The sequence below is a fragment of the Schistocerca nitens genome, chromosome 1, assembly GCF_023898315.1.
Source record: "Schistocerca nitens isolate TAMUIC-IGC-003100 chromosome 1, iqSchNite1.1, whole genome shotgun sequence".
NCBI lineage: Eukaryota > Metazoa > Arthropoda > Insecta > Orthoptera > Acrididae > Schistocerca > Schistocerca nitens.
Window position 1 is genome coordinate 934,843,688 of NC_064614.1, and position 26,982 is coordinate 934,870,669.

The 26,982-nt window shown below is 46.6% G+C and overlaps 1 protein-coding gene across 1 annotated transcript in view; it reads right to left on the minus strand.

Annotated features, from left to right (window-relative positions):
- The window catches only part of LOC126213270 (probable G-protein coupled receptor AH9.1), an 85,875-nt gene extending 72,153 nt beyond the window's left edge, over positions 1–13,722 (minus strand). Inside the window, exons 1-2 of the mRNA XM_049940970.1 lie at positions 13,674–13,722; positions 8,930–9,079 (exon numbers count right to left, since the gene is read on the minus strand). Coding sequence (XP_049796927.1) covers positions 8,930–9,079; positions 13,674–13,722 — 199 coding nt within the window. The remainder of the gene's footprint in view (positions 1–8,929; positions 9,080–13,673) is intronic.
- Between the last annotated feature and the right edge of the window lie 13,260 nt (positions 13,723–26,982).

A 26,982-nucleotide genomic window follows, 5' to 3' on the forward strand; every position in this document is an offset into this window, starting at 1 on the left:
CTCACCTAGTAGGATGTGGAAAACCGCCTAAAAACCACATCCAGGCTGGCCGGCACACCGTCCGTCGTCGTTAATCCTCCGGGGGGATTCGATCCGGTGCCGGCGCGCCTACCCGAATCCAGGAAGCAGCGCGTTAGCGCTTTTTTTTTTGTATACACTGTTTATTTATTCTTTCAAGGATTTTTATGGAAGAAGAAAGTACAGTATGTAAAAATGTTGAAGGTACAATCATTTCAGAGACTAAATTTTGCAAAACAGTGTTCATTACATTTCATTATATAATAATATACTCGATAACGTAGATACGAAGCTTACTGAAGCTAAGATTTTTGCTTTTCCATTCTGTGAGGAAGGTTTTGGAGCAATCTCTTTTTTGAAGTGAAATACAGGAACGCATCACAAGTATGGAATTTTACGAACTTATGACTGAAGCAACTTTGTATTCTACATCTAGATCTGACCTGATAATGTGCAAAATGTAGCCGTACAGTCGGATTGAATCAAATTTTATGCACTACATTTGTAAGGGCACAAATTTAGAACGTGACATTTTTTTTCCATGGCAGACGCTCTATCCATCTTTTTTTTGTGTATTTTAGACACCACCATTTTTTTTAAAGAAAATATGTAGCATCACACAAGATTTGAATTCTTTACCTGTCGCTTACTAACCCAACGCCTTTTTTTTTTTTTTTAAGGCGTCTTTCAGTTGCAACAAACCAAATTAGAAAATTACAGCCGTAGCAACAACAGAACAAGAGTTTCTTCTAAACTATGAAAAAGAATTTGAAACAAATAGTGTGATGATAGATAATAACGAAAGAAAAATGTAACCAAATCCCGCACGCCATTCCATGTGCATGGCCCCTCGGCGTACAGATTCCATGTTCCAAATTGTTACAACATTTCGCGGCGTGTGGAGCCCCATGTCGGCGGTCATCCTCTGCCCGGTACGCCCCAACTGTGAGGGGGGTTGTCGAAGACACTGCGCAAATAGTTCGCAAATAGCTGTCGGTATCGGGGTGTACACTCAAGTGTGCTATGACTGTCCTGGAGAAATTGCCAGTAATCAAGCACCATCTTCTCATCATCGCGAAAGAGGTAGTATATGGACATGCCTTTAAACCATGTGAGAGCGTGAGTCTTCGCAGGTGGGAAATAAGTATCCTCTGGACAAAGGAGGAGCCGTGGCTCAATTGTGCGAGGCGCAATACGTAGGTAGCAGGCGAGGATCTTCTGCACTAGCAGCCATACCCCTAACGCCGATCCACATGTTAAACGGTGTTCGTCAGTATCCACGAGGTGGCAACGTGGGCAAAGGGGGGAATCCGTCATCCCAATATCGTGCAGCCGTTGTCGTGTTACAAACTTCCCGTTCAGCACCTGGTACCACGCGGCTCGTACCCGCGTGGGGAGGAACGGCTTCTGGACCGCTCTCCACACTGCCGGCCATAGGGTCGTAGGGCTCTTCCTCTCAATCACATTCCGAGGTATGGACCTTAGCAGCAGTCTGTAAACGTCCCTCGCCTTGGGAGTGCGAGTGTTGGGAAGGTCTGGGTGCACGTAACTATATTCAAGAATAAATGCCGAGAGGTGCGAGAGTGAAGGTGTAATGTGCGCAACCGTGACAGGTGGCAGAAGAGACGCCGGCAGCAATTCGTCTAACAGACGTCCCGTAAGGGAAGCATCTTTGTGGGTCCACAATTTCATCATTGTGCACAAGTATAACGCTGTAGCTCTTGCTCGTACATTTATAAGTCCCAGTCCGCCATCACGCGGAGGAAGGGTGAGTGTTTCGTAGCGGACTTTGAATAGGTGTCCGGCGGTAAGGTAATATCCAAACGCTGCTTGCAATCTGTGTGCCATCGCTGTCGATATCGGTAGGACCTGGGCCATGTGGATCATCTTAGTCGCCACGTGAAGGTTGAGGTATTCCACACGCTGTAGGAGGTCCATCCGTCGAAGTAAGTTCCGGCGAACTTCTGTGCGTATGGCCTGTAGTAATCGTGCATAGTTCATTGCAGCCGTGCGGCGCACATCCTGTGTAAATGTTATGCCCAAGAACCGGAACTTGTTAACTAGTGGGAGTGGGGCTAAAGCGTCCTCCTGTAGACCTCTCCCAATCGGCATCGCTGCCGACTTGGCCACATTCATGAGGCTGCCCGCTGCCAATCCATAGCGATTGATCCATTGTAACACCGATCGTACCTCGTCACCAGATAGGACAAGTAATAGAAGGTCATCAGCATATATCCTGCAGTGAAAGGTGTGATCCCTCAATGACATTCCCGAGAGCCTGTTTTTCAACCCTCCGACAAGTGGTTCGAGTGCGATCGCGTAAAGGATCATGGAGAGTGGGCATCCTTGGCGAACTGACCGTCGGATCGGAAAGGGACCCGCAATCCGTCCATTCACCAGTACACGGGATGCAGCTCCACGGAAAAGGCGTTGAAAGATGTCGAGAAAGTCAGGCGGGAAGCCCATGCGGGCCATAACGGACAGAAGCAACTTGTGGTGAACTCTGTCAAAGGCGTGGTCGAAATCAATGGTGATCAGAGCAGCTCGAAGGCGACAGCAAGTGGCGATGGCTATTAAATCCCTGCATTCGCTGGTTGCCGTTTGCATGTTGGTCACTCCGCCCTGTGTCGTTTGCTCCTTTGAGAGGAGTAGGGGCAGAACCTGCTTTATGCGGCTGGCGAGTAGTCGGGCGAAGATTTTATAGTCCGAGTTGAGCATTGTAATGGGCCTGTAGTCCTCGACCGTCCGACCTCTGGAAGGCTTGTGTATCGGTATAAGGAGACCTTCCACGAATGTAGGTGGCACGTGGGAACCGGGGGTCATCAGTTCTTGATACATGCTGATCCATCGGGGCATCATGAGATCGCGGAAAGTCCGATAAAACTCGAGCGGCAGTCCGTCTGGCCCGGGAGATTTGTTGAGTGCTCCCTTGTTAAGCGCGTCCTCGATGTCGTCCCGTGTAATTCCACCTAACAGCGTCGCCGCTGCTGCATTGTCGAGGGTGTGTGACACGTGCTGCAGTATGTCGTGATCGTCCGCTTCCTCTTCCTCTGTATTCACCTCGTCGTAAAACTGGCGATAGTGATCTGCAAAGGCTTCTGTAACCGCGGCCTGAGTCAGTACGACCCTACCACCTGGCAATACGAGGTCCGTGATCAGCTGCTGTCGGCGTCGGCGGCTGTCGAGCACGATGTGATGCATAGACGGGTTTTCTCCTTCCGCTCGGTCGTGACGTCGCGATCGCACGACGACCCCCTCCAAACGTTTCCTCGTAAGAGACAATATTTGACCTTTAATTCGGCGGCTTTCCATTTGTCGGTTTGGAGATGGTGGTTGGCCGTCGAGTTCGCGAAGCATCGTGTAATAGAAGTCCAATGTGTGACGATGCCAAGCTGCGATATCTTTACCGAATTGAGTTAGCACACGCCGAAACGCTGGTTTTGCACAGTCCACCCACCATGCTAGAGTCGAAGGATATCGGGGAAGACGACGTTCGCAATCCAGCCATGTTTTGGCGATAATTCGACGGCATTCCGGGTCTTGAAGATGTGCCACATTCAGCTTCCAGGGTCCTCGGCTGCGCTATATTCGCTGCTGTTGTAGAGTGAGTGTGCATATGAAAGCGCTATGATCGGAGAAGGCAAGCGGCCAACGTTCGGCGTCCAATACTCCCGGCGCTAGAGCTCGTGAGACATAAATGCGGTCTAGGCGACTGGCCGAGTGACTAGTAAGGTATGTCGGCCCGGGACGGTCACCGTGCACTGTCTCCCACGTGTCAGTGAGAAGCAGATCACGAACCAGGAGCCGAAGTTCTTGACAAGTCGAGAAGTGTGGGACTTGGTCTTTGGGGTGGAGCACACAGTTAAAGTCGCCGCCGAAGATATATTGATCGTAGCGGCTGATAAAGAGGGGGGCGATATCCTCCGAGTAGAACAGCGATCGTTCGCGGCGTTGGTCAGCTCCTGATGGAGCGTAGATGTTAATGATGCGTGTGCCCAGTGCTGTGATCGCCAGCCCCCTTCCTGACGGTAGGTAAGTCACTTCTTCGATGGCAATTCCGTCGCGCACTAGTATTGCCGTACCGCTGCCATTCCGGTCCGCCGGTGACATATGTGTCACGTAACCGTAGAAAACGGGGAGGGCCGCTATATACACTTCTTGCAACAGGGCAATGTCAACATCCGAAGAACGAAGCATCTCACGCAGCAACTGGATCTTCACTGCCGTTCGTATCGTGTTGAGGTTGAGCATGGCGATACGATATGCTTGTTGCCGAACCGCAGGTATTAAGTTATCCATTAAGACTGGAATTGCCTATGGCGCTTCTGACTCTATTGACACCTCCGCATCCCCACAAACCGCACCTGCCGTCCTTTCTAGAGAGCCGGCGCCAATGGCGTGGGCCCTGTTGGCGTAACTTGCATGGTTCCGTCGTCGTCGTGGTCATCCGCCCACGTCGGGGAACTCAATGCAAGATCTGCTTCCCTAGCGTCCTCAGGACTCGGCATGGGTGCTTGCACTCCAGAAGGTGGTGGGCAGCATCTGTCCTGCATATCGGCATCCGATGTTGCCACTGTAGGTATATGTGGTTTGTCCTCAGTTCCGTTCGGTGGTGCCACACTGCAGCAAATGGCGGCTGCCTCTGTGGTAGCGTCGTCATTGAAGGTGGAGTCTTCGTCCTCTGGAGGCTGCGTCGCATCCCGTTCGGAAGTTGCTCTACGCCTCCGCTTCCGTCGCTTCGGGGAGCGTTGCTTCCTGGAGTGTCCTTCTGTGTCAGAAGACGGCAAAGATTCCCGACGTTCCGGCACAAAGGCAGCTGTAGGCACAATAAGCGAGTCTACGGCCATGCTATCGTCATGTATGTTGTTATCCGTCGACGGGGGCGGCGGCATCGGAATTGAATCCGTAGCTTGTGGAACGGGTGTGTCGTCATCGCCCTGTATTGGAGGATGGAGCCGCGACCCAACAGTGGATGTCGGCTGTCGTGGTGAAGTGGTAGCTGTCGTGAGGGCTGCTGCATAAGTCACGGGAAGCAGCGTCGGCTGCGATGGCGGGTCTGCGTCAGCCGGCGGCAGTTGCGTGATTCGACGTTGGAGACATTCTGATCTAAGGTGTCCCTCCTTCACACAACCAGAGCAGGTCTTTGGTTGCCCATCGTAGATGACGATGGCACGGCAGCCACCGATAGTCAGATATGAAGGTACATTTCTTTTAAGTTCTATTCGGACCTGGCGGACTCCATTCAGCACAGGATATGTCTGGAATTGCGTCCATTTTTCCGCAATATGATCATGGACCGTGCCGTAGGGGCGCAGCGCTGTCACGACGTCCTCCGCCGGTAATTCGAAAGGAAGTTCGAAAATTCTGATCGTGCGAAGTCCCATGCCAGAATAATCGACGTGTACAGTCCCCACATTGCCATCAGCATGGCAGAAACGGAGGCCGTGTTTCGTGTCCCGAAGGATCCGTTCACATGTTGCGTCGTTGATGATCTTGACATATACGATACTACTCACAATGGACAAGTGAATGCCGAGAATGTCGGTCGCCGGAATTTTAACTTCTTCCCGTAGAAATCGTTCGACTTCGAGGGCTTTGGGCCGTGCAAATTCGTTGTGGAACGTAAATTTGAGCGTCGATTTTCTGTATTGGTGCGCCATGGTGATCTATATGCTGAGTACGGCACGCGCGAAACGGCCGAGTACGATGTAAACAACACAAGCGCTCGCTCCGCGGCAGGAACACAAACAGCGCGTCCTCACCGCAGCACAGCCAAAGGCCAACTGTCGCTCTCGGCTATCCTGGCTGGTTAAATGAGTCTCTAAATTCACTTATATGAAAACGATGCCCTAAAACAACATTTCCATCTGATACAATTGTCAAAACTGCAACTTAGAATTCAGTTCTTGTATTTAACTAAGGAGGATGAAGGTATTAAAGAGAATAGGCTTTAAGATACGAAATTTCATTCAAGACATATTGATGAAAATAAATTTACAGCATCTCTCTGCAGCTGAAGAGACAGTTGAAGACTTGGTAAAGCAAAGACGGCAGAAAATAAGAAACCAGAAGAGGAGTCTTGAAGGGAAAGAAGACCCTGACAAGGGAACCTCCCCATCGCACCCCCCTCAGATTTAGTTATAAGTTGGCACAGTGGACAGGCCTTGATAAACTGAACACAGATCAATTGAGAAAACAGGAAGAAGTTGTGTGGAACTGTGAAAAAATAAGCAAAATATACAAACTGAGCAGTCCATGGGCCACATAGGCAACTTCATGAGAATGTGAGCTTAGGAGCGCCGTGGTCCCGCGGTAGCGTGAGCAGCTGCAGAACAGGAGGTCCTTGGTTCAAGTCTTCCCTCGAGTGAATATTTTATTTTTGCTTAGTTATTATCTGTCCGTTCGTTCATTGACGTCTCTGTTCACTGTAATAAGTTTAGTGTCTGTGTGTTGCGACTGCATCGCAAAACCGTGCGATTAGTAGACGAAAGGACGTGCCTCTCCAATGGGAACCGAAAACATTTGATCGCAAGGTCATAGGTCAACCGATTCCTCCACAGGAAAACATGTCTGATATATTCTATACGACACTAGTGACGGCATGTGCGTCACATGACAGGCATATGTTGTCGACCCACCTAACTTCTACACTTGGCGAATGGGTAAAAAGATTCTCCTACCTTGCCCGATTTAGGTTTTCTTGTGGATGTGATAATCACTCCCAAAAAAGTGATGAAAACATAAGAGTTTGTCACATAAACTGAAAATAAAAAATTAAACTTTTCGCTCGATAGTAGATTTGAACCAAGGACCTCTCGTTCCGCAGCTGCTCACGTTACCACAAGTCCACAGCGCTCTTGCGTTCCTGGTGTCCTTGATGTTGCATATCTTCCCATGAACTACTCAGTTTGTATATTTTGCTTATGTTTTCACAGTTCCACACAACTTCTTCCTGTTTTCTCAATTGATCTGTGTTCAGTTTTTCAAGGCCAATCCGCTGTGCCAACTTATAACTAAATCTGAGGGGGGTGCGATGGGGAGGTTCCCTTGTGAGTTACGTTACGTTACGTTGAACTTTAAATTGCATTTCCTGAAAATTATGTTTTCAAAAGTCTATGTACTCTTTTCTCAGAGTCTAGGAAGACTAGAAGTATGAATTTTTGTATTTATTTCTATGCACTCAATAAATGTTCTCAGCAGAATATTTAGAAATTCCCAGTGTAAGCTGGGATATGGGGCAATGTGCTTGGAATTTTGTGTGTATTTTATGTTACACTTACAGAATTATTATTAAAAATTATTAATATCCTCCTATTCGATATATTCTAAAAACTTCCTGAGAACACTTAATATACGCAAAAAGATTTTTTTTTTAAATCTCATGTTGTTTATTTTCGTTCGTTTCATCTGCTCGGGGCGGACGTCGCAAGACACCCGTTTCAGTTCCTCGTTCATCCGTTAACTCAGTTTTTTTTATTACAGAGAGCCGCTAGCCCTCTGACCAAACACGCTGAGCTACCGTGGCGGCGTGCTCTCGGCTCCCCTGGTGGGTATGACCAGAGTGCACTAAGTCATACAGAACCCAGTCCATTCCATGTAAACACAGCCACACCATTGTGGGGCCACCACCAGCTTGCACAGTGCCTTGCTGACAACGTACGTCCATGGCTTCGTGGGGTCTGTGCCACACTCGAATCCTACCGTCAACTCTTATCAACTGAAATCGGGACTCATCCTACCAGGCTACGGTTTTCCAGTTGTCTACGATCCAACCGATATGGTCACGAGCCCAGCAGAGGCGCTGTAGGCCATGTCCTGCTATTGGCAAAGGCACTCAAGTCGGTCGTTTGCTGCCAAAGCCCGTTAACGCCAAATTTCACCGCTCTGTCTTAAGGGATACGTTCGTCGTATGTTTCTCATTGATTTCTGCGGTTATTTCACGCAGCGTTACTTGTCTGTTAGCACTGACAGCTCTCTGCGAACGTCGGTTCTCTCGGTCGTTAAGTGAAGGTCGTCGGCCACTGCGTTGTCCGTTGTGAGAGATAAAACCTGAAATCTGGTATTCTCGGCAAGCTCTTGACACTGTGGTTCTCGGAATACTGAATTCCCCAACGATTTCCAAAATGGAGTGTCCAATATGTGAAGCTCCAACTACTATTCCACGTTCAGAGTCCGTTAATTCCCGTCGTGCGGCCATAATTAAAGCACTCCGTCCTCAGACCACGAGTGGCCTACCGGGACCATCCGACCGCCGTGTCATCCTCAGTGGAGGATGCGTATAAGAGGGGCGTGGGGTCAGCACACCGCTCTCCAGGTCGTTATGATGGTATTCTTGACCGAAGCCGTTACTATTTGGTCGAGTAGCTCCTCAATTGGCGTCACGAGGCTGAAAAATGGCAACAGCGCATGGCGGCCTGGATGGTCACCCATCGAAGTGCCAACCACGCCCGACAGCGCTGAACGTCGGTGATCTCACGGGAACCGGTGTATCCACTACGGCAAGGCCGTTGCCCGGGGCCATAATAATGTCGGATTCTTTTCACGTGAATCACCTGAGTACAACTAACAGCTCTGGTAATCCAGTGCCCTTTTGTACCTTGTGTAGGCGATACTTCCGCCGTCTTTACATGAGCATATCGCTATCCCGTAACTTTTGTTATCTCAGTGCATATCTTAAATTTTTTGTTTTACATGTCATTTTCTCCCCATAGTTCTGCCACGTGTTCAATAAAAACGGAAAAAAGCAGTGCCATGAAATTCGGCAAGTGACAACCACAGAAATTCTTGTCTTTCCATCCTCGATGGCATCGCAGAGCGGTCCGACCTGATACCAGGCACGCCGATCCCTTAGGCGTGGAAGGGGACAGAGCAGCGTCCAAAAGAAGTTCCCCCACCGCAGGGAGGTGCTCACCGAGACAGGCGTTGCCGAGGAAGAGCTCGAGGTGTGCGTGGTAGAAGGCCTGCGGCAGGCTGGCCCAGCGGCCCGCCTCGCGGTGCACGCGCACCCGCAGCCCGAAGGGGATGGCGAAGAGGATGGCCAGCAGCGACGCCGCCGAGTAACCTGTCGGCACACACAGACGCTGTAGCTTGCTGCGGATATGTTATTTTCTCGGACTACCGAGTTAATTTTGCTCGAGCTACAATGTATATAGAGTGTTTATATATACACATCAAAAAAGTTTTGCGTCACCTCGGTTCCGAGAGTTCCGAAACCTGTACACAAGTTGGAATAGAGATCAACATAAACATCATTTCCGCCCTTTTTATTGCTCAAGAAAACCACACATTGCATGTTATACCACCATACAGCGAGACATTCAGAGCCGGTGGTCCAGATTGCTGTACACACTGGTACCTCTAATACCCAGTAGCACGTCCTCTTGAAACGTCCCCTTAGAAAAATTATAAAAGACTGTGCTTAAACTGACACACAATATTTTTAGCGAAACGCAATCTGAGTTTCAATAATCCCTACAAAAGAATGGCCCTGACTAACAATAACATATACATTTCATGAATCGCTTACCTCACAAAAATCTTCGTTACTCGAACTACTACAATACAGCGAGCGCCACTACTGCCAGCTAAATAAAAGATTCTAACCACTGAAGGCACTAACTACTGATAAAAATACTACCCAAATGAAAGATTTTTATAGAGAACAAACAATGTATTTACCTTAATAGTGTTCAAAAGTCATAATACATAGATATCCAGTATTACAAATTTACTGTCTCTGATGGTCACACGTCCAGATCATCCGCTCTGAAAACTCCTCCATCTCTCTCCCCACATCCACCACTGCGCAACACTACGCGCTGTTAACAGCCAACTGCCCAACACTACAATAGCAAATATTCCAACAATGTAAACCTGCCACAGGCTGCATACAGAACAGTCAGTGATTTTCATATAGAGCGCTACATGGCGTTACCAACATAAAAACCTAAAGAGCCTACTTACACTCTTGCATTAGTGCATGCCTGTATTCGTCGCGGCATACTATCCATAAGTTCATCAAGGCACTGTTGGTCCAGATTGTCCGACTCCTCAACGACGATTCGCCATAGATCCCTCAGAGTGGTTGGTGGGTCACGTCGTCCATAAACAGCTCTCTTTTCAATCTATACTAGGCATGTTCGATTGGGTTCATGTCTGGAGAACATACTGGCCACTCTAGTCGAGCGATGTCGTTATCCTGAAGGAAGCACATTCACAAGATGTGCACGATGGAGGCGCGAATTGTCCATGTAGACGAATGCCTCGCCAATATGCTGCCGATATGGTTGCACTATTGGTCGGAGGATGGCATTCACGTATCGTACAGCCGTTACAGTGCCTTCCATGATCACCAGCGGTGTATGTCTGCCCATCATAATGCCACCCCAAAACAGCAGGGAACCTCCGCCTTGCTGCACTCGCTGGACAGTGTATCTAAGGCGTTTAGCCTGACGGGGTTGCCTCCAAACACGTCTCCGACGATTATCTGGTTCAAGGCATATTCGACACACATTCGTGAAGAGAGCGTCATGCCATTCCTGAGCGGTCTATTCGGCATGTTTTTGGGCCCAACTGTACCACGCTGCATTGTGTAGTGGTTGCCATGGACGTCGGGAGTGAAGTTCCGCATCATGCAGCCTATTGCGCAGGTTGAGTCATAACACGACGTCCTGTGACTGCACGAAAAGCATTATTCAACATGGTGGCGTCACTGTCAGGGTTCCTCCAAGCCATAATCCGTAGGTAGCGGTCATCCACTGCAGTAGTAGCCCTTGGACGGGCTGAGCGAGGCATGTCATTGACAGTTCTTGTCTGTCTGTATCTCCTCCATGTCCTAACAACATCGCTATCGTTCACTCCGAGACTCCTGGACTCTTCCCTTGTTGAGAGCCCTTCCTGGCACAAAGTAACAATGCGGACGCGATCGAACCGCGTCTAGACGTGGTGGAACTACAGACAACACGAGCTGTGTACCTCCTTCCTGATGAAATGACTGCAACTGGTCGGCTGTCGGACCCCCACCGTCTAATAGGCGCTCTCATGCATGGTTCTTTACATCTTGGGGCGACTTTAGTGACATCTCTGAAAAGTGAAATGGACTGTGTCTGTGATGCAATATCCACAGTCTACGTCTATCTTCAGGAGTTCTGCGAACCGTGGTGATGTAAAACTTTTTTTGATGTCTGTAGATGATACAAGTGAAGAACAAGTTCGCAGTTTCAAATACTGATGGTATAATGCAAATTACTGATAGAGAAGGGAGACTGCTAATAAAATAAGCAGGTTTCAGAGAATATTTGGTACAATTAATTGTAAACTGCGAGGGAAAACCGAGCAAACGAAGCAAATATAATTCTATAAAGCGATAGCAGTTCTTGTGTTAACATAAGACAGCGAGAACTGTACAAGAAACAGATCAGATAAGAGGAAATCAGGAACTTTCGAGTTGCGACTTTTAAGATCTACAGGGTGTTACAAAAAGTTACGGCCAAACTTTCCGGAAACATTCCTCACACACAAATAAAGAAAAGATGTTATGTGGACATGTGTCCAGAAATGCTTAATTTCCATGTTAGAGCTCATTTTAGTTTCGTCAGTATGTACTGTACTTCCTCGATTCACCGCCAGTTGACCCTATTGAAGGAAGGTAATGTTAACTTCGGTGCTTGTGTTGACATGCGACTCGTTGCTCTACAGTACTAGCATCAAGCACATCAGTACGTAGCATCAACAGCTTAGTGTTCATCACGAACGTGGTTTTGCAGTCAGTGCAATGTTTACAAATGTGGAGTTGGCTGATGCCCATTTGATGTATGGATTAGCACGGGGCAATAGCCGTGGCGTGGTACGTTTGTATCGAGACAGATTCCCAGAAATAAGGTGTCCCGACAGGAAGACGTTCGAAGCAATTGATCGGCGTCTTAGGGAGCACGGAACTTTCCAGCCTATGACTCGCGACTGGGGAAGACCTACAACGACGAGGACACCTGCAATGGACGAGGCAATTCTTCGTGCAGTTGACGATAACCCTAATGTCAGCGTCAGAGAAGTTGCTGCTGTACAAGGTAAAGTTGACCACGTCACTGTATGGAGAGTGCTACGGGAGAACCAGTTGTTTCCGTACCATGTACAGCGCGTGCAGGCACTATCAGCAGCTGATTGGCCTCCACGGGTACACTTCTGCGAATGGTTCATCCAACAACGTGTCAATCCTCATTTCAGTGCCAATGTTCTCTTTACGGATGAGGCTTCATTCCAGCGTGATCAAATTGTAAATTTTCATAATCAACATGTGTGGGCCGACGAGAATCCGCACGCAATTGTGCAATCACGTCATCAACACAGATTTTCTGTGAACGTTTGGACAGGCGTTGTCGGTGATGTCTCGATTGGGCCCCGTATTCTTCCACCTACGCTCAATGGAGCACGTTATCATGATTTCATACGGGATACTCTACCTGTGCTGCTAGAACATGTGCCTTTACAAGTACGACACAACATGTGGTTCATGCACGATGGAGCTCCTGCACATTTCAGTCGAAGTGTTCGTACGCTTCTCAACAACAGATTCGGTGACCGATGGATTGGTAGAGGCGGACCAATTCCATGGCCTCCACGCTCTCCTGACCTCAACCCTCTTGACTTTCATTTATGGGGGCATTTGAAAGCTCTTGTCTACGCAACCCCGGTACCAAATGTAGAGACTCTTCGTGCTCGTATTGTGGACGGCTGTGATACAATACGCCATTCTCCAGGGCTGCATCAGCGCATCAGGAATTCCATGCGACGGAGGGTGAATGCATGTATGCTCGCTAACGGAGGACATTTTGAACATTTCCTGTAACAAAGTGTTTGAAGTCACGCTGGTACGTTCTGTTGCTGTGTGTTTCCATTCCATGATTAATGTGATTTGAAGAGAAGTAATAAAATGAGCTCTAACATGGAAAGTAAGCAAATGGCTCTGAGCACTATGGGACTTAACATCTATGGTCATCAGTCCCCTAGAACTTAGAACTACTTAAACCTAACTAACCTAAGGACATCACACAACACCCAGTCATCACGACGCAGAGAAAATCCCTGACCCCGCCGGGAATCGAACCCGGGAACCCGGGCGCGGGAAGCGAGAACGCTACCGCACGACCACGAGCTGCGGACGGAAAGTAAGCGTTTCCGGACACGTGTCCACATAACATATTTTCTTTCTTTGTGTGTGAGGAATGTTTCCTGAAAGTTTGACCGTACCTTTTTGTAACACCCTGTATATGTAGTCATACACTGCTGGATGAAAGAGATATAATGTTGTATAGAAGGAACTGGACGTTTTGTATATAAATAATTTATACAGGACAATAAACCAAAATGAAAAGAACACACTGAACGAACAGACGTTAACATAAATTCGATGATTTTCCAAATATAGCCAAATAGGGAAGGAATGCTGGTTGCCCCTCAGCAGATGGGAGGACAATTTCCCTTGAAGGAGGAACAGTCCCAGCAACGTAAAATTTAAAGAGAATAGTGTTCGGTCAATATTACGATTCACTGCTCTCCGTTCAACTTATCTTTCTTTTGGCTCTCTATTTATCTGTCTTAAAAGTCAAAGTCTGTAGTGATACTACTCATCGATGCATGACAGTGAAATAATATGTTACTTGTTTGTTGTTTATTCACAATGAAAGCAAACTCGCACGTAAACGTCATTCTGATTAGGATGACTGAAATTAGTGTTGTCACCTAGTAATGAACACGTAAAAAATTGGCTTGAAGCCAGATGGGTAAGATGTCAGGCGAACAAGCAAACTTGAGAAACAGTGGTACTAGTCTTTCTTGAAAGAAAGGTCGAACATATCTAACAATATGTGACCAGGTACTGCCATTTTGAAATACGGCACGTAAGTGTCCAGGTACTGCCTTGATGAGATGTGGTGTTCCTAGAAAGAGGAGCAATACTTTCGGTTCTGAAGTCTCCCCAACATGACATACAACGGTGCATCAGAAATAGTTCGTCATCCTTCCAGCGGTTTTGTATCTAGTGAGGAATCTGTTAACAGTGAATTTTAGTTTCAGATTCGTTTCTTTTCAGCTGTACCTACAATCGTTTCAGTGACTACTAAGGACTAGAACCAATGTATGTATGTGTGTGTGTGTGTGTGTGTGTGTGACAGAAAAAGCGAAAACTTCTGTGAATATGTTTACAAATGTTTTCCTTCTCTATATAGTGTAAGCTGTTATGAAATTTTCAGACATTAGAAGTGCTTTGCATTTCGGGGCAATGCACTTGCCGAATGAGTAACGCAGGCAGCGTGTCTTCCATCTGCCTTCATTACGTGTACAAGTTGCCCACCCTCTGTTAGTACGTTCTGATATTCGCTAGTATGTTCCTCCTCACGTTCCAAAGCACCGACTTTAAAGTGCTCTATTGTGTCGGTGTCAACGACGTTAAAATTGTCACAGGCACCACTGCGACTGTCAGTGGCAGTTTATCACTCCCAGTTTTTAACGCAGTAGGTAAACGATTCTAGCCTTTCTTAGTTAATGGCGGAAATAATTTGAAAGTAAAACATTTCTACTTACGCTAGCAACTTTCAGACAGGAAACGTAAGCACCAAACAAGGTAAAAAATGGAAGAAAGGCATCGGACACAGTGGCATATAACTTCGCTATAAGAGATCTCCAAGCAAAAAGATTTCTGAGAAAAACTGCGAGTAAGTCGACGAACCTTATTTCATGTTATTGCAGGTAGCTGCGAAGGGCGTTCACTTGTCCTATCGATGGGTTTCGTAAGAATAACTGTTCAGTACCAGGAACAGCGGCAGGATTAAAGCGAACAGAATTAATTACTTTACAAAGTCAAGGACCCGTTCACTATCTATCAACAGAACTGACTGTTTCATGTCATTCCATTGTCGTTTGTAGTTTGCGCTTTGGAAATTCTCCGAAGTATCTGTTCCGGGGAAGTGGATTTGATGTTAGTGTCAATACAAATATGTCAAGATGCAACACATAGCAAAAAAAGAAAAATTCTCCGAAGAGTAAGGTAGTGATAGGAACGGATATATGTAGTTACCTTAACATTTAATATCCACATAACGCTTCAACTACCTGTAGTATGGTGGAGGGTGCTTGCCTTTTTCAAAATATTGTGACGCGTTATTTGTGTACGATTAATGCTTAGACTGCAAGAAAAATGAAGGCTTATTTTCCTCTGTTTACGTGATCTCTTACTCATCCACTATTTTTTCCTCTCTCGTCGTTAAAAAAATTAGAAAAATTGCCTTCTCTCTGCTAAACTATCTAACGAATTCTCTTTAGAGTGATTTACTGTTTTGCGTCCCAAAAGTCTGTAATTTAAAATCCATTTAAGATAGTTCGATTAGTTATTCTTTTCATAATTAAAGCCATAATGTTCGCAGGCTACCGTGACCACTTCCACTGTATAAAAGACATCAATTACGAGCTACTGCCAAGCGTAGTTAAAGGCGAATTTTAACTCAATATTTGCCAACTGAAGAGCTGTAGTTCTCTGTAATTCACAGACAATGGATCTGAGGATCACCTACAAAAGGGTTTCGAATAATATAAAAAAGTGACGTAGGTAGTGTTTGTCTCTTTAATTATGTTTTGCGTGTGATGTTTCTAAATGTTCTCGTAGTTTTAATTTTCTCGTTATTAACTCACACTAATACCTCGTTTTTCCTGTTTACGTGAGCAAATCACTGATGATCGTTCACATATCCTAGAAAGTCATTTAAGAGGCATGTATCTATTTCGATGTTCATAGCTGTCTTGATCTGCGCGAAACTGCCATGTGACACAGCAGGCATAACCAGGATCTTCTAGAAAATTAGTTCTGTTTTTACTGGTTGTCCCATCCTTAGAATTCAGTTTGTAAGTGTTGGATTGCAGCTTGCTCGTATCGACGGTAAGTGCCACGTGAAGTAATCAGAGGCCTACGTAAGTTGGGAGTGATTTAGTTGGCTCAAATGGCTCTGAGCACTACGGGACTTTACTTCTGAGGTCATCAGTCCCCTAGAACTTAGAACTACTTAAACCTACCTAAGGACATGACACACATCCATGCCCGAGGCAGGATTCGAACCTGCGACCGTAGCGGTCGCGCGGTTCCAGACTGTAGCGCCTAGAACCGCTCGGCCACTTCGGCCGGCGTGATTTAGTTGTGACGATGCCACCTTCATCTCAAGTCTCCTTTTTTCTGCTAAGTTAACACTCTAGATGGATCAGAATGTTAGGCGTGGAAGAACTAGAAAATCTGTAAATTTTTCTTTTGGCACTATTCCTTTGCCTGGGCGAAAACAAATGCGCTGATGGCGTTTTTAGAAGTGTTTTTTAGTGAAGCACCCTACACCACTCCCACCCCAGCCACTCCAAAGTATATATGCGTCCTACGAGAAGAGTGGCCCATGAGCCATGAGAGCACCCAGTTCGGCCTGTAGGTCCTCTGACCATCAAAGGACAATAAGAGGACGAGTAGGTTTTAGTAGTGTAGCTGGAGTGAGACCTTGGCGCAGACGAGATTTATCGAAAGATTAATTTTTTTAACGCATTCGTGGCTGATTAGTCGGCGAGTGTGACTGCTATGTGGAGGAGCCGGCTTTAATTCCCAGGGTGAGAAGTTAGTTCGGGAGTCACTTAGCCTCGTGATGCCAGCTGAAAGCTGCATGAATGACATGTCTGGAACGCCGACAACGACAGGGAAGAGAGGTGTGTTGCGTTAATCCCATGCCCCTCCATACTGAATCCGAATGACGCCATGTGACAGAGCATTTGTTTTCTCCTTGGCAAAGAAATAGCCCCAGAAGAAATGTTTCAAATCTACAAACTTTTCCACTGTGTGGTTCTCTGTGCCTGACCACGAAGTGTTTTAGTTGATTGTTATATAGTAAGGCCGTTGACGATTTTGTGCCGAGACAATGCGCTTGCTCGTCGTGTTGGTGTCACCACGAAACAGGACTTGTGTGGTGTAGATGTCGTTGGTCGTTCAACAAGGAAGTGAAGTGATGCCTGACAGTCATAGGAGTGGAGTTCATACGCTCTGTCTGATGCCTTTTAGATAGACCATGACAGCTTCTTTTCTCTGTCATCTCAAAAGAGCGAAAGTCCAGTCCTTAATGAGCTAGGGATCTTCCAAGCTTATCATATTCTGAACCTTCTGAGAGGAACCTCTAAAAAAGTGGATTCGGAGTTATGTGAGCGATAAAAACGTGGAAATTATGTCGGCCACTGAGACCTATTACGACCGGTCTTTTTTTTTTTTCCTTTATTGAAATTCAATTCCCCCCGAAGGGGGCGGGCTGGCAGCAGCTTAGTATGCCGCTCTTCAGCCTACAGACTTTGTTAGAATGATCAAGAGAAGAAATAATAAAAACAGGCGATAAAATCGGAGACGTAAAGAGTAACATGGCGAAAAGAAATCGTGGAACTTAAAACAAAGAACAGAGGGATGATGACGCTAAGAAAATACATACAGAGCAGACAGGTAAAACAATAGACAGACAATTAAAAAACACGGCGACAGTCTGGTTTCTGTTCGCAAAAGACATAAAATTCACACCCAGCGACAGCATGGTTTCTGTTCACAACACAAGAAAGACGAACAACACTGGAACACTGCACTAAAAAATTGGCAAATGTGACATACCACAGCCGAGAGCAGGTGGGGGGAAACTGGACAGATGATGGGAAAATAAAAAAGGTGGGGAGCCGGGAAAGGAGCTGATGGAGGATGAGGACCCATAAGAGGGGTGGGGGGCGCTGGGCAGGCGCGACAGGGAGTGGGGTAGGTAGAGGAGGGGAATACAAAAGGACTCGGGGGGGGGGGGAGAAAGGTAGGGAGAGGGTTAGTGGGGAGAAAACAGGACGGAAGGGGGGAAGAGGGAGCCCAGGGAAAGGACAGAGGAAAGGAGGGGGAGTGAGGATCAGAGTTGATAGGAGGGATAAATGGAGGGAGAGAGGGCATCATCCGGGAGGGGGAGTTGATGGAAGCCACCTTGGGAAAGGAGATGTAGGGTGTAGAGATGGAGGGTAGGGGGGACACAACGGTGAAGACGTGGCAGGGGGCAGGGATGGTAGAGGAGAGGAGCAACCAGGGGGTGAGTGGGTTCAAGACAGTGGGAGGTGTAGAGGATGCGGATATGTTCGAGGAATGGGAGCAGATGGGGGAAAGGAATGAGATCATAGAGGATCCGTGTGGGGGACGGGAGGCGTATACGGAAGGCAAGGTGGAGTGCATGATGCTCAAGGATCTGGAGGGACTTATAGAATTTGGGGGGGGGGCAGATATCCAGGCAGGACTGGCATAACAGAGGATGGGACGGATTAAGGATTTGTAGGTGTGGAGGATGGTAGAGTTGTGCAACCCCCATGTCCGGCCAGAGAGGAGTTTGAGGAGTCGGAGGCGGTTGTGGGCTTTGGATTGGATGGAGCGGAGATGAGGGATCCAGGTGAGGTGACGGTCAATGGTGAGGCCAAGGTAGGTGAGGGTGGGGGTGAGGCTGACAGGACGGGTGCAGACAGTAAGGGAGAAATCCAGGAGCCGGAAGGAGCAAGTGGTATGACCTACGATGATTGCCTGGGTCTCGGAAGGGTTGAGTTTCAGGAGCCACTGGTTACAACATGCAGCAAAAAGGTCAAGGTGATTCTGGAGAAGGCGTTGAGACCGTTGGAGGGTAGGAGCGAGGGCGAGGAATGCGGTGTCATCAGCATATTGCAAGAGGTGTACTGGAGGGGGGGGGTTGGGGTATATCTGCCATGTACAGGAGGTAGAGGAGAGGGGAGAGGACAGAGCCCTGGGGCACACCTGCAGAGGGGTAGAAGGTGTGGGAATTGGCGTTATGGATGGTAACATAGGAGGGGCGGTGGGAGAGGAAGGAGGCCACCAGACGGATGTAGTTGATAGGAAGGGCGTAGGTTTGGAGTTTAAACAGGAGACCGGGATGCCAGACACGGTCGTAGGCCTTTTTGAGGTCAAGGGAGACAAAAATGGTGGAGCGACGGGAGTTAAGCTGGAGGGAGAGGAGAGGAGATGAGTGAGGCAGAGGAGTTGGTCAGCAGCAGAGAAGGAAGGTCGAAAGCCACATTGGGTGTTTGGGAGGAGGTGGGTTTGGCGGAGGTGGTGATGGATGCGCCGGGAAAGGATGGAATCCAAGAGCTTGCTGAACACCGATGTGAGACAGATAGGACGATAGGAAGAGGCATCAGATTGAGGCTTGTTGGGTTTGGAGAACATCAGGATACGGGAGGTTTTCCACAGGTCGGGATAGAAGCCGGTGGCAAGGATGACATTGTAGAGGGTGGCAAGGATTGAAAGGAAGGAGGGAGGGCAGTGTTTGAGGTGGCGGTAGGTAACGCAGTCATGGCCGGGAGCAGTGTTGCTTTTAGTACGGAGTGTGAGGCTGATGTCCTGTATAGTGATGGGAGTGTTAAGTTCAGATGGTGGTGTGTGGCCCAAGTACTGGAAGCTAGGAGCAAGGGGAGGAACAGAGATATTCGTACAGTCCATGACGTCAGGGAAGAGGGAATAATCAAAGTGGGGATCATCTGGGATGGAAAAAACATTGGAGAGGTGAGAGGCAAAGTGGTTGGCCTTACTGAGGTTGTCAGGAAAGGGACGGTCATTAAGGAGGATAGGGTACTGGGGGGTGGGGCGGTTCCCAGTAAGGCGGTGGAAAGCAGACCAATACTTGGAAGAGTTTATGGGGAGCGTGGTGTTGAGTTGTGTACATGTCTGGCGCCAGGCACGGCGTTTCTTCGCAGTAAGCAGATTGCGGATGTGTCGTTGTAATTGCCGGTGACGAGTAAGTGTATCCCGGTCACGAGTGCGGAGAAAAGAGCGGTAGAGGCGGCGGGACTCTCGAAGGAGAAGGACAGCCTGTGGAGGCTGGGCGGGGCAGTGAGGGTGGATGGCTTTGGTGGGGATATGGGTGGCGACAGCGTCAGACAAGGTCTGGTGCAGGAAGGCAGCAGTGCAGGAGATGTCATCAGGAGATTGGAGGGTAAGGGCGTGGCCGTCAACCTGGGTGTGAATGGAGTCCCAGTAGGCATCCCAGTTGGCATGGGAGTAATCATGGACAAGTTTAGGAAATACGTCAGGGTGAGGGGCGTTGCGGGGATGGCGACCATTAGAGATAGTGAGGAGAACAGGAGCATGGTCACTGCCAATGAGTTCAAGGACTTCTGCGGTGATGCGCCCAAGGAGGTTGGGAGAGGCAAGGACCACATCAGGAGTGGTGTTAGATTCGGGTCAGGTGTACTGAGGCAGGGGAACCAGGTCTCCCTGAAGAGTGGTGAGAAACTGATGCCACCGCTGGAGGTCGGCAGGATCACGGCTGTGGATATTGAGGTCGGCGGCAATCATGTAGGTGGAGAAGGTGCGGTCAATGTGGGCCAGGAAATCGTATGGGTTGGGGGTGCGAGGGCGGACATAAATGGTGGCACAGATGATGGTAAGGGTGGGGAAGAAGAGGCTGAGGGTGAGATGCTCGGCAGGATTGTTAAGGAGAGGTTGGGGCCGGACAGGGAGGTGCTTGAGGTGGCCTATAGCAACTCCGCCACGGGTTATCGGTGCGGTGTAGGGTGTAAGGAGCCGTGGAGACGGAGATACGGGGTTGAAGGAAGGTTTCATTTAGGACGAAGGCATCCACGCGGTGCTGACGGAGGGTGTGGAGGAAGAGGAGTTTGTGGGTGGGCAGGGAGCGAATGTTGTGGTACAGGAGATGGTAGGGTTCATGTACCATGGGAGGGGAGAGTTAGACGAGGGTGGTGAGGGGGGTGAAGGTGAAGTGGGCCTGGTTGTGGGAGTATGTGGCATAGGTGGTAAGATGGAAGATGGAACGGGCAGCGAGGGCGATTTGGGAAAGAGTGTGTGAGCGCTGGAAGGGGTGGATGTTTTGGAGCACAATGGTCGTGAAACGGATGATGTCCTCGGCAGTAGGGGGAGGGCGGAGCGAGTTGTTGGGGTGGATGGGGTCATCAACAGGACGGACAGGGACGGTGAGCTCAGGGGTGACTGGTGGAGGTTTCGCTTTACACTTCGAGGAGTAGGTAGGATGTGGTTCGTTGCAAGTGTTGCAGGAGGGGGGAGAGGTGAGGTTGGGGCAATTCTTGAGGAAGTGTGAAGCTTTGCAGTGGGGACAAGTAGGGGGGTTCTTGCAGGCAGAGGTAACGTGGTCGTTGTAGGCGAGACAGCGTTGGCAGCGGTAGGATTGGACTGGGGAACGGGAGGGGTCCACCTTATGACGGCGATTGTAGATGAGGGCTCTCTCGGTGAGGAGGCGGTCAATGGAGGAGGAGGATTCGGTGAATATCCGGATGAGAAAAGTCGGCCCGGCATCATTATAGATGCGACGGGCCGAACGGATTTCAATGTCGGGCCGGGAGTTGAGTTCCGCCAACACCTCAGCCTCCGTGATGTTAAATTTATTTCAGAGTAAAGCAGCCGTATTTATTGAATGAAGTACTCACCGGTGTGTACAATAAAAAATTACACCACGTTTGCTTCACTCAGCTATTAATTGACGACGACCTGATTACTGCTGTTGGTTACAAACACCACGCATGCAGCTTTGTGCAAACAAGTCTGTGGACACAATGCAGCGTTCGCGTGATTAGGTCGCTATTGAAGACAATTCCGAGAACCGTCACCAGGCAGCGCTGCCAGCTACAGGTGGCGAACTATATATAGTACGACGTCAAGCGCCCTTTGCCTCGGAGAAGGGTCCTTTCATTTTTGTTTGTTTGGCTTTCTGTGTAATTACTCGCCGATGTTCTTTATCCTTTGATGCGCCGAGTCGAAGGCTATTTTTGTATGTTTACAATGGAACTTTTTTTGCGTATCTTCCCCCGGAGCATAGCACTTTTGCAAGACATTAATTCAGTTTATATGAAGATGGTGTTTGTTTTGCCATTGATGATCTTCCAGCTCTCGAAGAATGAAATTACAATGAAATCCAGACTATTAGCTGCTTACAGGCGTTGATAAATATCAACGGGGACAGTTGAAAATGTGTGCCCGACCGGAACTCGAACTTGGGATCTCCTGTTTACATGGCAGACGCTCTATCCGATTGAGCCATCGAGGACACAAAGGATAGTGCGACTGCAGGGACTTATCTCTGGCACGTTCCCCGTGAGAACCACATTTCCAACTTACTGTCCATACACTGCATTTGTAGTGACCCTGTCCATTATACTCATTACTCGCGGCAGTCAATCTACCGATTCCCGTAAGAGTTTGAGCAAAATGATTGCATCTGCTCTGAAGAGGATCATTGGACGGTAGGCCTTGTCTCTATATGATCTGCTCTGAAGAGGATCATTGGACGGTAGGCCTTGTCTCTATATGAAAATGGTATCTGTTCTTTCATAATATTTGACCCCCACTGCAAAATCACCAATGATATCTGTTCTTTCGGACTTGTGTGTGAACAGTAGGTTGGAAATGTGGGTCTCACGGGGAACGTGCCAGAGATAAGTCTCTGCAGTCGCACTCTCCCGTGTGTCCTCGAGAGCTTAGTCGGACAGAGTATCTGTCATGTTAGCAGGAGATCTCTGGTTCGAGTCCCGATCGGGGCACGCATTTTCAACTGACCCCGTTGATTTTTATAAACGCATGTCAGCAGCTAATGGCCTGGATTTCATGGAAATTTAATTCAGTTTGGTCGGTAAGAACGGAGCATTGGCACAGCTTGATGACAATGGGAGAAGAGAATGGATTTGTTATTTTCAATGATTTGCCGCTGTACACGGAACCAAACACTAAGTGGATCGTTGTTGTTCTCACACGAACAGACGATTTTGTATCGGATTTCGTGTCTGTATTTGGCAGTATTCTCTCAAAGACCGAAAGTTGAAGTTTCTGAAAGGTTAACAATTTTATTTAGTTTACGGGAATGCAAGACAATCAAAGGCTTAATGCAACTACGAATACGGCAGAATAATTGTACTCGGTGTGCAGATTAAAAGACGATAATGTGAAAGAGAGACAGTAAATCCAGTGTGGTAGTTGGAGGGAAACGATATAGACGGTGCAAAGGAACAACGAAAAAGTCTCAACGTGTCCTTGATGACTTTGGCACTGGCGATGAACAGAGAGACGATTCAGTACAAACCAACAATGTAGTTATTTAAGGAAAGTAAAAATCATAATTTTTGGACGGAAACTGCTTAACGTAATTTTATTTCCTCCGACATGTTTAGAGGTAATACAGGTATCGTATCAGACTTGGATGCAATTTCACTGCAGTTGCTTCAAGAACTGCGTAAGACTGTGCATTACCTCAAAGTGAAGCCTACGGAATCTTCTCCAGTGTGGTGCAAGCTCCCCCTCGGAATCTGTTCCATTGAACAACTTAATGGTGTCAAGTGTTTATGCTGCTAGATATTAGGGATTCAAGAATTAGATATTTATTTTGAACTGGAAAATTTCAACTACTTATGTAGAATCTTTAGATGAAAATAGTGTAAAAGAACTAGGTAATACATGCTAATGAAATTTTATAAACTATGGTTGTAACGAGTTGCGCGCCAAAAGCAAAGGACAACGAAAATGAGATTTTTGAGATTAGTGTGTGACACTACAACACAGTGTGTCGCTATTGACACGGCATTGCTTTTAAATTATTGAATTCTATTCCTTTTCACGAATGTATTCTTTCTTATATTCTTATTATGTATGGAATATGTCAGTATTGCGTAAATTTTATTAAAGCAAGCTTGAGAACTGAATTTGTCATAAACAATTAAAAAGAATTTTTGTAACTGTTATGTAGTAGACATACTGGCAATGTTAGGGAAATAGCTCTGCAGGTGAAAGGAACTATTTGGAGTACGCTCGAAGAGTAGCGAGCAGAGAGAGACATGATTCATCTGTTCAGTCAGGCAGAACGCAAATTTATGCCTTTTTCGCCAATGATAATGTTGGCAGCAGTTTTATTCTGGTTGCGAGAGCCGATTCAGGTTCATAGGGCCACAGTACATTGATGATTTATAGTGGAGCTTGAAGAAGATTAAAGTAAAGAATACTGCTGAGCCACTGCACCCATTAGGAAAATCTGTATTCAGCGACGAGACACGATTATTACAAATTTTGATGCCTAGCTTTTACTTGGCGCTTGCAACATCTCATGCTGTAAGATCTAACTTTTTCAGACTTTTAATTTTGTAAAATGCATGTTAGTGCTCTGAGTTTGTAACGTGCGCGTGGGGCACACAATACTCGTTAAAGCATGTACTATGGTAAGTGAGCGGGGTTAACCTTATGAGAGAGGATTTTTGTATAGATATCGACCGCGTGTACCTGAATGGTGGCAAATCAGACTTACACCCACTCTGTAATAATAATGATCCGTCAAGTAAGTCCAAAATGCAATTACACGTCAAGATGGACCAAAAACAACACTGAAGATGCTACCAATTTGATAATAATACGGCCGCCAGCCTAATTAGGCATTAACTGAGTTTCTTCCCTGTACAAGTTGGTGTATATTCATGCAAAACAACACGTAGTAACACTGCATAATATAGTAAAATTTTAGAACCAGAAAATCTATTGAACTGATAGTTTCACGTTCTGTACTGATATGGAAAAACCATGAATACATAACACTACACTATAATGTATACTACAAAACTTCATACTGTCTATTAATCTGATTAAAATCGGCATAGGTTACCCTAGCAATAGCACTTTCGAGCCACACACAAAATGTCAATTTTGATAAAGATAAAACACTGATAAATTTTGGCTTCTATAATGACTTTAACTTTTGCTGGTCAAACCAATTTAGAACACTTCAGAATTCAAATGAATAAAAAAAGGGGGGGTGGACCCTGAAACTGTATAAAAAAATTGATTTCTGAAATTATTATGCGTCCAAGATTTCCAGTATATGAGTTACTACTCTTTTTATCTTATTTACTGCTCATTTAAATACCTTTATATCTGTCTCGAAATAATTAAACTTCATTACTATATCAATATTAAAGTTATCTTTCAACTTCGTTAGACCTTCGTTATTCATTTACTGGTTCATTAACAAAACAGTTCTTTAAACACCATTCTAACATAGCTAGGTCTGCAAGTAATTATTATTAACACAAAATTTAATTTTTCGTTTCGGGACACTCGGGTTGCACAACATTTGGAAAGGACCCTGTCTAGGTTAGTTGTGAGGATAATTAAATGAGGGGAAAGTTCTGGTAAAATTTAGGTTATTATTGAACAGTTCACTCTATGGTCCATACGAATACAGTACAAAAAGTTTCAACCTGCTTGTATCGATGCGGCGGTTGGCGAGCGGCGAGATGGCGAGGCACAGAGCACGAATACAACCATAGCTATGGCTCTTGACGTATCGGCACTTTAATTCTTCTTAGCGTCGCAATACTTTTCCATTTAGTGCCTATGGAATTTTACCATGCTGTGTGGGATTTGGAACGGCATACCCGAGGCTCAGTGAAACTAGGTCTTCCAGGAGAGCCTCCTCGCTCCAGAAGGTGTTGCTCAGACCAATGCCAAACTCCAACTACCTACTGAGCCCATTGTGCCGTGCAGTGCCCGCGTGCATTTTCCCGCTCTCGCCCGCCATCCACCTTTTACCGCTCCCTGACAGGCCGGGTATTCACCCGAGGTTTTGAATTCTACATATCCTAACACATTGCCTACGTATGGACCAGACGCACAGTAACAATTTTAAACATCTTACAACAGTTTCAAAATTTGTTACATTTCAATTCTATTACAATATTGCTTGACATTTTACATAAACATTAATATTCACATTGAAACTTGTTTACAGTTTTCTTAACGCAATGGCATGAAACAAGAAAAAAATAAAATCAGAACATCAATTACACAAGTTTATCGAACAATCAGAAGAAAAAAAAATATTTATATGTACAATAGTACAGCGTCGTTGTTGTTACAAGTTATTTAACTATATGACATTTGAGTAAACTTTAATCATAAATTTATGGTCAATATTAACCCAAGTATTTGCCATCTAGTATAGGGTCCTTGCCCTATTACCGTAATTTCCAAGCTTACAGATAATAGTTATCATCTGATTCTGACGGCAGTACGTGTCACACATGGAGAGATGTGGAAGGTAAGAATATAAACTGGCAACGGTTAGATCTGTAGATATCTAACTCAGTTCATTTGGGAGGGGTCGGAGAGGTAATCAACTCACACAAACCTGTTCAAAGAACTTGATATGCTAACAGCAACAATTCACTATTCATATTCCATAGTCAAAATTATTGTTAATGAAGTAACGCCTTTTTAAGACCAGCTCCCTCTCTAATGTTCTCATCTTCGACGAAACATTTTTCTCATTTTCCTTCCTTCCGATCTTTGCTTTTGCGTTTGTTTCTCTCAGCCCTTATGTTTATCAAGTCCCTATTCTCATTTTATCAACATTCTGTTACTTACGTCCCTGACTTAATATGTCTGAACGAGCGGGCGTACAATAGAGGAACACATCACACGTCCGCTACTTGAGCCTACCTGTGGCCAGATTAGATTGTTTGGCGGGCGGCCTATCCCGCACGCCTGTTTAGACACTGCGCATCACGCGACATAGTTAACGGCACAACATTTTAACGAAATATTCATAGAATTTTTTCTATGAGAGCTGTTCATAAATTTACTTCCGATTAGTTGTTAAAAATAAATAAATGTTTGTATCTGCAAAGCCGTTGCTTGACTGGTTAATAGCCAATCGTAGGTTGATTTATGAATAGCCCTCATGCATTGGGTTCAAAAATGGCTCTGAGCACTATGGGACTCAACATCTTAGGTCATAAGTCCCCTAGAACTTAGAACTACTTAAACCTAACTAACCTAAGGACATCACACACACCCATGCCCGAGGCAGGATTCGAACCTGCGACCGTAGCAGCCACGCGGTTCCGGACTGCAGCGCCAGAACCGCACGGCCACCG